Below are 11,366 nucleotides of genomic sequence, written 5' to 3' on the forward strand. Positions count from 1 at the left end.
ACAGTATGTAGATTCTTACTCCTATCACTGTCCTCCCACAACACTATACATCTCTCAATGAGACTCTCCAGCTCATAAATCTGTCATGGGTGAAGAATGGGGTTAACAAAAACTTGTTCATCAATGTTATATTCACTGAAAAATAACAGCAAAGTGCAGGAAAAAAAACTTTGTTGACATTTGTCTTATAATTTATATGTATTTCCAACCTGGAACTAGAATTTATTTTAACATGTAGGCTCATAGAAACTACTGCTGCAGGCTTTTGTGCTGTGACTTAAAAAGAGGCAACTATATCTGTGGTCGTATAAGGCCTTGTATTATAAACCTACTGCCACTTTCGGCTATAGTATTGTAGGTTTCTTGCTATCACATAGTAACCTTGTGAGCGGTACCATCTTCAAGTTAGACATGCTGAAAGGTTTCACATTTAGATTGTGAGACCTGCTTGGAGGCTTCATATTTGAATTGTAAGACCTACATTTTACAGTTGAATTGTATGAAAGGCTTTTAATACATCTAATATCAAAACAATAGTATACTACCTCTAGAATACAACCTCTGTTACATCATTGCCAGAAATCCTGTATAGCTATACCGTATTCGACGTAATTAGCGCCCCGCTCTAATAAGCGCCCACGGCGATATTTGCTAAACAATTGGCTAGTTAACAATCCCAAATAGCACCCCTTTCGATTGATTAATGTATCACAATGATCACAATTGATCAATGTAATATGTGTGCTATATGCACCCTTAATTATGGGACATTAAGTTCTGCAAAAAATATATCTGTCGTATATAAACACTTCAGGCTGTCAACATAAACCACGAAATATACCATCTTTTTTTTTTCACCAAAATAATATTCTAATAAGAGCCCCCTATTTCTAATTTTGAGAGCACCCTGGGCGCTTATTATGTCGAATATGGTAACATAATTTCAGATTTTCAACACATCTTTACTTCCAGTGTTTTTTCACATAAAATTCCATGACATGATAGAATCACATGATGTTAAGTTTAGAAACCCACTGTTTTCCCACTGGGGCAACCGATGAAAGGGGTGTTCAATCTTACATGTCATGACTTCAGTTGTCTGCATGCTGCACATGGTCTTTCTCTTGATCGCTGTCATCAATGTATTTGATAATGCAACTAATGTATTGTTTCACTATAAAGTATTTTCAACCCCTCAAAGTCATAGTTTAGCTGTAACATAATGGTGCCAATGCTGATGTTGTCACATGTTGGAATTTACAGGTTGGACCAATTCATTTCTTGGTTTATAGTTTAAATTATGAAACATCCTGGTCAGTATGTGAACAAAATAAAATAAACACTTCTGATATTTTTGGATGTGATTTAACAAATTATTTTCAAACTTGAAAGCCCATGAATTTCTCCCTTGAAATATCAAAATCTTAACAGCACTGACTAAACTTAAAATACCTTGCAGCAGTATTATACTTTATTAATTGTGTTTTATTACATCTTACTGTTTTGTTTTATCTTGTCTACAGACTTGAGTGCAAAGCTTCATTTTATCATTAAACTTCCTATATTACTCATAATCACCCAAGCGTTTTACTGTTTTGGGCAAATTAAGCAAAAATAGTATAAAAGTATAAAATTTTGCCATGTTTTCCTAACAAACACAAGACAATTCATGATTTCTTTGTGTAAAAACACAAACATATTAAACACTGTGCTTGTTCAGAGTCTTGACTCCTGTGCAAGTTGAGATAAGACGAAAAAGCCATTTTCTCCTATCTGAATGCTTGCCACTAACAACTGACTGTGTATCAGCCCTAATAAATGTCAGCCATTACTTTTGACAGAGCAAATCATTGTTCGCAAATGAATGGTAAAGGAATGCACTTGCCTCTCGAGACTTGTCCTTCACAAAGTTTTTGATGATCTGTTCAATGGTAGTGAGGTCATCGGCAGCAGCTACCATGACCTGTTTGCGACAAGTGGACATTGCTTCCACAGAAGTGGGCGTTGACAGGATCTGAAGGAGAGGCTGGACCAACATGGCTGCCAAGGCCGACGGACACTGGTCAAGTCTGGTCAGCAAGAGATTGACTGAAATAAATCATTAGTTACGCAACAGTTAAGAAACTTTGGAAAGAATGTTGGGTATTAACACATTTGTAATCTTGAAACCATTTTCTGTATGTATAAACAGATCAATGTGTTGCCTCTCCCACATTCACTCACAGAGACACACACACAGGGACACACACTCACACACACAGACAAACACACACACACAAACACACAAAAACACACACACAAACACACAAAAACACAGAGACATGCACACAAACACACACATATGCACACAGACAAACACACACACACACAAACACACACAAACACACACACAAAAACACAGAGACATGCACTCAAACACACACAGATGCACACATGGAGATACACAAACTCACACACACACTCACACAAACACACAAAAACACTCAAATATTATTGAATTAATTTTTTTTGATAAAATAGATTACAAATATGAGTCCAGATTTGTGTTGTACAATGAACACTTTTTGGTACCGATAATGTATCGATGGGATTAACTTGCATTAATCAATATGGATTCGTTGTTATTTTATTTCCGATGACAGATCATGACGAGATGTAGCTTTAGGTTGGTGGTCCGGCTTATGTACCACACATTACATTTCAATACAGATTTCAAGGACCAAGTTATTACCTCGGCTTAACTATGAGATCGGCTTATTAACATCATATACGGTAGCGATTGACAGCTAGTTCAAGGTATACACATGGACATTACCAATCTGCAGGAGACATAGGCACCGTGTTGAGGCAACAGACAGCAGCAGCTCACTCAAGGCAGCAATGTTCTTCTCACAACACACAGCCTGAAATCACAGCAGTCTCACAGTGACATTGCGATCAGTGACAATATGATTTTTCCATTTCTAACATGTCAAATTGTTTGTTTGTTTCTTTGTTGTTTAGCCACATTCAGCAATATTCCCGCTAAGTTCAAGACCATGGGCTCCCAAATAGTACCTGTTCTGACCCAAGAAGATCTGGGGTAAAATAGATCTTCAGCAACCCATGCTTGCCGTAAAAGGCGACTATGCTTGTCGTAAGAGGCAAACTAAAGGGATTGGGTGGTCAGACTCACTGACTTGGTTGATACATGTCATCGTATCCCAATTGTGTTGATCGATGCTCATGATGTTAATCACTGGATTGTCTGGTCCAGAATTGATTTATTTACAGACTGCCTTCGTATAGTTTGAATATTGCTGAGTGTGGCGTTAAAAAACAAAGGAACAAAAGTACCAGTTCTATTTAAAGATCTGTACATAATGCATAAGTAAACCACACTCAACATCTTATTGCTGTATACTGTGGAGTTGTAGATCTATATCTCTATAGATCTGGCTTGGTCATAAGGTCATGGTACAACAGACCTAACTTATTGGATGAATTCACCATCAGGTAACATGTCTGGGGAGACTTTTGTCTCACACAATATAAAGTTATCTGTCCATGCACTTGATACGATTCAGATCTCAACACGCACAGTGGAAGCCTCAGCCAACAAACAGAATCAAGGACAAGCTTAACTGTCTCATTATTACCCAATTTGTGTGCCCCTCTTGATCCGAGTTTAGGCAAGAACTGTCAACAGCCTGAAATTAGTCTCGGCTCTGGTTATTGGGAACATACAACTGATTTCACATATTTGAAGGGTCCCCAAGTTCACCTTTGTCTGACAAGAATGCCAATCTCAACAGACTGGTAGCAGTTAAAATGAATTAAATGAGTTCATGGCGTATTCGCAAGGTGTGGTTTGCGTCATGTATAACTTGCTCTGTCAAACCAGCGGTAAATGGAGTGAGCATCCACCGAGGCAGCTAGGGCATGATGACTCACAAGATCAGCAGGTAATGACAACATCTGTTTTCCAACGTACCTTTTTTCAAATACAATTCATAATTCGATACATTCATTTAGTCTTTTTTTATTCCTCATAAAGAGCAAATTGTCCATGGGTCGTGGACCGATCATAGAGCCTGATAACAGGATCCAGAGATCATCAAAGTGCCTGATAACAGGATTCAGAGATCATCATAGTGCCTGATAACAGGACCCAAAGTCAACATAGTGCCTGATAACAGGATCCAGAGATCATCAAAGTGCCTGATAACAGGATTCAGAGATCATCAAAGTGCCTGATAACAGGATCCAGAGATCATCAAAGTGCCTGAAAACAGGATTCAGAGATCATCAAAGTGCCTGATAACAGGATTCAGAGATCATCAAAGTGCCTGATAACAGGATCCAAAGTCAACATAGTGCCTGATAACAGGATCCAGAGATCATCAAAGTGCCTGATAACAGGATCCAGAGATCATCAAAGTGCCTGATAACAGGATTCAGAGATCATCAAAGTGCCTGATAACAGGACCCAAAGTCAACATAGTGCCTGATAACAGGATTCAGAGATCATCAAAGTGCCTGATAACAGGATTCAGAGATCATCAAAGTGCCTGATAACAGGATCCCAAAGATCATCAAAGTGCCTGATAACAGGACCCAGAGATCATCATAGTGCCTGATAACAGGATTCAGAGATCATCAAAGTGCCTGATAACAGGATTCAGAGATCATCAAAGTGCCTGAAAACAGGATTCAGAGATCATCATAGTGCCTGATAACAGGATTCAGAGATCATCAAAGTGCCTGATAACAGGACCCAGAGATCATCATAGTACCTGATAACAGGACCCAAAGTCAACATAGTGCCTGATAACAGGACCCAGAGATCATCATAGTACCTGATAACAGGACCCAAAGTCAACATAGTGCCTGATAACAGGACCCAGAGATCATCAGAGTGCCTGATAACAGGATCCAGAGATCATCAAAGAGCCTGATAACAGGATCCAGAGATCATCATATTTTAATAAATAATTACTCTTTCACATATTTTCACAAATAGGTCATTATATGCCACTTTTCCCTGTTATTAATGCACTTGTGTCACAAGTGCCCACACAGCCACACATCACAGAATAATCTCACTGTAACCACCATCTGGGGAACAACATGTTATCTGGCATACCGCCATGAGTGATCTACCATCTGTATAATTTAGACTTTTTTACTTTTCAAACTTAGATACACAGAAAATCAAACAATTACTAGATTTAGTCATAACATGTATAATCCCAATCTGACATGACTGAACACATTATGTTGGGTCTGTGCAAATCTAATTCCTCACATCAACAAAGTGTGAACCATTATCCACCAAGGGTCATGTCAGTTCCGCTGGCGCCTTCAACGCCTTTCAACAAAATGTGCACGTTTTCATCTGTCTGTGCCCTTGGGTGCTCAACACAGGGAAATAGGAGACTTTATTTGTGTTGTGGCCAGGGTGTTGACTTCCTAACACTTCAAGTATGTCCAAACTGGAGACTCGGGACTTGAAATTTAGATTAAATTGCATAAGGCTGGAGGACATGGCTGTGCACACAGTTGAACTCCCTAGGGACATGGTGTATGTATTGTATATCTTCACATTCATCCAAGATGCAATTCTATATAATTTTTACTTCCGTTCTCACATGTTTAGTATTAGTTTAAATACATTTAAAAAATAAAAGAGATATTCATTGACATGTTCTAAATGCATGAATTCCATTGTGATTAAACACAGATTGATAAAAAATTGAAAAAAATCAGCTAATTTATTATTGCTGACAAAAATTCTGTCCATCACATCTTCAACTTCATATCATCAACAAAATAACAATTTTAAGAATAAGAACAAAATGAATAACTTGAAAAAGAAACAAAATTTAACTCAAAATGTAATGAAGTGAAATGGTATTATGTTTATGTAACATGTCATCAGATGAATCAATCTAACAAAATGCTTACGCTGATGCTTGTATTTGTAATGATAAATAGAAATGGCTTGTTCAGAACCATATTGATGTTGAATTTGGAAAAAAAAAGTTTTTCCCAAGTTGTTATCACATATCAGATTTTGTGTTTGTAATCTTGCAAAAATATAGACAAAAGGCACTGAAGCTCACCACGAAGCACCTTCAGTATAAGGAAGAGTGAGTGAGTGAGTTGGGGTTAACGCCACTTTTAACAGTATTCCAGTTAAATCACCCCGTGTCAGCTTAATGTGGGAGGAAATCCCAAGTGATGCAGGTCTCAGATGTTTACCACTTTGGTGAAACCCACGAGCATGTGTGTGGTGCTGACAAACCTAGAAACATAATTGGGCGAACCAGGAACAATGATAGATTTCTGCCGCCTTAGACGACTGGGCCACCCATGCCCCATGTATGAGGAAGAAAGATGCTTTCAGTAAAAATCAAATTTCTGGAAACTACATGTGAAGTCTAGTCAATGCCTAATGAATCTGCCCGTCCTGAAAACCCCATCCATTGTATGTTGCTTGGATTCCATGTTACAGAAACAAGACTGAATTGAATGCTTTTATTCTACAGTTTAGTTTTTACAAGTGAAATGTCCATCAATTGCAGAAACTGACCAGAAAAACAATTTCCACTTCGAAGAACTTCCCATTACATTTGTCACATAAATAAAAGCGACAAAACACTTTCAATAATCATGAGAAATTTCTGCCAAGTAGCTGAGTCCATTCTACGATTCCAACTATGATCATTATCAAATAGCAATGATATCAGATGTTCATAATAAGGTCACCGTATCCTGCCCCCTGGGGACACCCATCACAAACACATGCAACGGCAAGCCAAGTGGTCACCTAAACATACACAGGGACATACGAATTGCACTGGACATCATTTTGGTCACTGATGCATCAAATTTCTCCACATGTCTACCTTAAACTTTTTTAAAGCTTTACTTAATGAAGGACTTGAATGTTTTCATCCCGATAAAACACCTCTTGAGCAAGAGTTCAACAACACTCTTTGAAATCTTTGTACCTCAAAAGTGGAAAAATGTAGACACCAAAGCCAGGAGCAGCTGGAATAACGCTCAGCATAAAGTAAAGTTGGCTATTGGGAAGTCTAGGTCATTGTTCTTGCCATACAGTCTTGTGGATAGTTAATTGTCACTCGGAATCATTATGCATAGATCTAACTGTGTAACAGATGAGGCAGTTTCACTTGTCTTTTTCATTTCCATTTTCAAATTAGCTATGTGATCATTATTGAACGATGTCAGATCAAAACTCATTCCTAACTCTCTACAGAGGTCTTGCAACATGTTTGCCATGGAAATTGAACAGTTAATGAAGTTGAAATTATGACATTTGGACAAATATCTGATGAGTTTCATAAATCCTAAAGTTGAAAATATAACATTCACATAACAGTGCCTAAATGCTGTATCATAACAATCATAAAAAGAGCAAATGTCGGGTTTGACCACACAACAAAACCCTGATATATGGTAGTGTATTTTATTGTGGAATAAAGATTGCAACTGTGTAACACTGTTTCTGTTTAGGTTCGGTAGACGCTCATTGCATTGTGTTTGGACAGTGATCAGTCGGGTTTCTATGTTTAGATCCGAGTGTGGTGTGTACACTTCCGGTCCAGTATACCGCGGAAAGTGATGGCTTTCATGTGAGGATCGCTCATCATCCCTGATTCTCTGCCTATCCCATCAAGGAAGCTTGACCTCTGTCGCCGCTTGGTGTATATATATTATAATCACTGGCTTATGCTATCACCACTGTATTTTTGTATTTGATACTAACCCCAGCCATCATATTGTATACTGTCATTGAATATTGTACTACCCGCTCTATTGTGTACTGCCATTGTAATTGCTGCGCAGTACTTTATGTTGATTTGTAAACCTAGTCAATTTTGTAAAACATTTGTTGATTGTATACCACTTGTTGGTTATTGTTGGTTTGACACTAAGTTCTTTTACATACAGATTTCTGGGTTAACATACTGTTTCAATTTGGGAATCGACACATAACAACTTCCATTAGTGTGTTACCTGGGGGTGTTTTTCTACACAGAGCAGCAATGCCTTCTCTAGCCTGGTACTGTCAGTGCCCATTGTCCAGCATGGCTGTAGGGTGCCCAGACAGCAGGACACCAGCCCTGCCAGGGTGGACATCTCCGTGGGTGACCAGGTCAGTCTGGTGGCGGTCCTCAGAATGTCCAGGAGGAACACTGTCAGGTAGGCCAGTTGATCAAAGGTCTGCATCTGATGAGAGGAGGTGAGATGGTATACACATGGCTTTCAGCTGCAAGAGACGCAAGCACCACCTTCCAACAATAGTAGCTTCTCTCATGAAAAGTACATACAATTAACTAAAAACTGAAGCTTGAATTTTTGTTTTTTATGTAACACTGCATAAATATTCCAGCTATACGGCAGCGGTCTGTAAATAATTGAGTCTAGTGCAGACAATCCTGTAATTGATATCATGAGCATTAATCTGTGCAATTGGAATAGGATGACAAAAGTCTGACCACCCGATACCTAATAGGAGAAGCATTGATTCCTGGATTTTCACGAGCCAAATAGCCCTGATCAATAAGACTTCAAATATTCACATTAAGTGGACTTTAAGTTGCTATATGGCTGACATATTAGCAATGAGATATTAAAGTTTATTATATACTTTAGTGAGAAAGAAGAGTGAGTTTTCTGAAGTTGAGAAAAGTTATATTTTCATTCCAGTGAATATTACACAAGATATTTCACTGCTGTGAACATAACACTTTGACGCAACTATCTTCATACAAGAGTTACTGTCCCGCAATTTGTCTCCCTTTATTGTAAGTGTCAAGTCCGTTAATAAACTGTTGACTTCCTTTTTATGTTAGTTCCACACTGACAAAGCAAAATAATGATAGATGGTCATTTATGGAGTTAATATCAGTTCTTGTCATTTGTTATTTTCTGGAAAATGTTTCATTATCAACTGAAAATCTCTCATTTAACTCATCAATCGAGACTGTTTGTTTTGCAAAGCTCCATTTCCGTTACTTGACCCGTGAGTATTCTTTCGCTTCGAGCTACAGTCTCGTGGATTTCAGGAATATTTTTTGTTGAAGTTGACTTTGTATATAATCATATCCCAACGTATGATAAAAAATTTTTGGTGACCCTAAATATATTTTTTGTTACTTTTGTATATATTTTTTAAGATGCTGCAACTACTTTTGAAGTCACAAGTACAAGGGGTGCTGAAATGTCCTTGTGTGTAAGGTAGGGAGAATTTACGTCTCAAGGGGTTACATTTGTAATGAAATAATTTAATTTTTGGGTCAACAACTTCACAAAAAGTATATAATAAATAGGATATTCCATGTGTAGAGTGAAATATCATGTTTCTCTCATCACATGACGGGGGAAAAGGAGATATTTTCACTTGTCGCTACGCCACCATGATATTTCCCTTGACACATGAAACATCCTCTTTTTAACTTCCTATCAGAGATCTGATATAATAATAAAAGGAACAAGAAACATACAGCAAACTATGGTTATATTGAACTCAAAGGCACCACTAACAGTTTGTTATAACCATAGTTTGTTATAAGCATATATACAGTATATATACAGTAAATGAAAGTGACCAAAATCAGTTTGTTATATCCGTCAGTGCGATATAAACGTGTTCATAATAAACGTAGTTTACTGAATTTCAAAGTGAAAGTATTTGTCTGCACCCTCAATTTCCATATATTATATATATATATATATACTTCTATATATGTGTTTTTGAGTCAATAACTTTCTCATGTAGACTTACTGTTTTGTTTACTACCAGCCATATTTGGACCTGGCCATGGTAACACATGTCACAATAGTTTTCCCAAACCGAAACTAGGAAACTATTAGCACATTTAGGAGACAGATAAACACTTGGAAACAAATAGTGGAATCGTAACAGCAGTCTGGCATTTGCATCAAGCAGCTAATATCTCATTAAAATCTATCCAAATCTCGAACTTGCAGATACACCACATGAACTTATTACCGGTACCTGGAAGCAATGAAGAATTGATGCCAAAAATGAAACCACTTGTTTGGCTCCACTGTCTGTTGTATCAAAGCAGACATCAATGAGTGCTCTCTGTAGGCCATTTCTCATTGGCTGATACTGAGCCGTCTGCTGAGGCTCAAGGAATACAAACTTCAGAAAGGGGGAGATAACTCTGATGGATATTTGTCTGATTCTGGAAAATAGCAAAACAGAGACATATGTTAGACAAATGCGATAGTATTATCTATTACAATAACTGATGTAACAAAATCAAATCAATAAGAAAAAACAAAAACGGGGTTCAATCCCTGGACGCGTCATACTAAAAGACGTTAAAAGATGGTACTTGTTGTTACCCTGTCTGGCTCTCGGCATTAAGGGGCTAAAACAAGGACGGGTTAGTTTGAAGTAAGCATACTGTGTCTGAGTAGGGTATTCATGTACAACTGTGGCATGGTACCTCAGTAGGATAGCACTATAAATCGTCATCAGTCCGGTCTAGTACAAGCAGCCACACACACATGTGCATGCACGTTGCCATAGAAGTGCAATAATCTTTCACTTCACCTCAAGTGCTATAAGTTGCTCAAGTTGCTGTGCACTATCCTTGTCTGACAACCGTTGTTTTGGAATAAAATGTATACTCATCCCTCATATAATTGTGACTGAGTTGTGTTTATACCGCTTTTAACAGTATTTCAGTTATATCATGGCAAAGGGAGGAAAGCTCCAAGTGATGCAGGTCTCAGACATGTACCACTTCGGTGACACCTACGAGCACGAGTATGGTGCTGACAAACCTAGAAACAATATCGGGATGAACCGATATTCGAACACACAATCATATGTTTCTGGCGTGCCCAAGGGACACAACTCTGCAGAGCAAATTGCATCGACCACCCGTGCCTCCCATCACTCATATAAAGGGCAGAGATGATGTCAAGGTCAATCAACACTATTAATTGACACGAACAGATAATATTTATTTCTTGGCATGGTACTCAGAATTAGTCAGTCATGGGTTCAAATGGCATGCACCAATGTGGGACTAATCCTTCCCTCACATGCTGTGATTGGCTGAAATACTTTTCAAAGTGGTGCTACTTAAAGCAAAACTTACTCACTCCTAACAATTGCTAGCAGTAACCAGGTATAATCTACGACTACGATACACTATATTTGATGCTATTAGTATCACACACTAAATTAGGGGGCAGGCACCCCAAAAAGGTAGTCCTGCACCATGACTGTGAAATATCTATTTTTGGCTTTATGAAACAAAAAACAATCTAGAAACGCATACAAAAGCAAGTCTTGCCAGCTCTTGTGAAATAGC

General features: G+C 38.1%; 1 protein-coding gene across 1 annotated transcript in view; it reads right to left on the minus strand.

Annotated features, from left to right (window-relative positions):
• The window catches only part of LOC139471641 (focadhesin-like), a 62,879-nt gene extending 52,669 nt beyond the window's left edge, over window positions 1-10,210 (minus strand). Inside the window, exons 1-4 of the mRNA XM_071254047.1 lie at window positions 10,031-10,210; window positions 8,026-8,238; window positions 2,816-2,903; window positions 1,886-2,088 (exon numbers count right to left, since the gene is read on the minus strand). Coding sequence (XP_071110148.1) covers window positions 1,886-2,088; window positions 2,816-2,903; window positions 8,026-8,238; window positions 10,031-10,138 — 612 coding nt within the window. The 5' untranslated portion in view covers window positions 10,139-10,210. The remainder of the gene's footprint in view (window positions 1-1,885; window positions 2,089-2,815; window positions 2,904-8,025; window positions 8,239-10,030) is intronic.
• Window positions 10,211-11,366: the final 1,156 nt, after the last annotated feature.

The sequence above is a fragment of the Haliotis cracherodii genome, unplaced genomic scaffold (genome assembly GCF_022045235.1).
Source record: "Haliotis cracherodii isolate W230 unplaced genomic scaffold, xgHalCrac1.p SCAF_1, whole genome shotgun sequence".
Lineage (NCBI taxonomy): Eukaryota > Metazoa > Mollusca > Gastropoda > Lepetellida > Haliotidae > Haliotis > Haliotis cracherodii.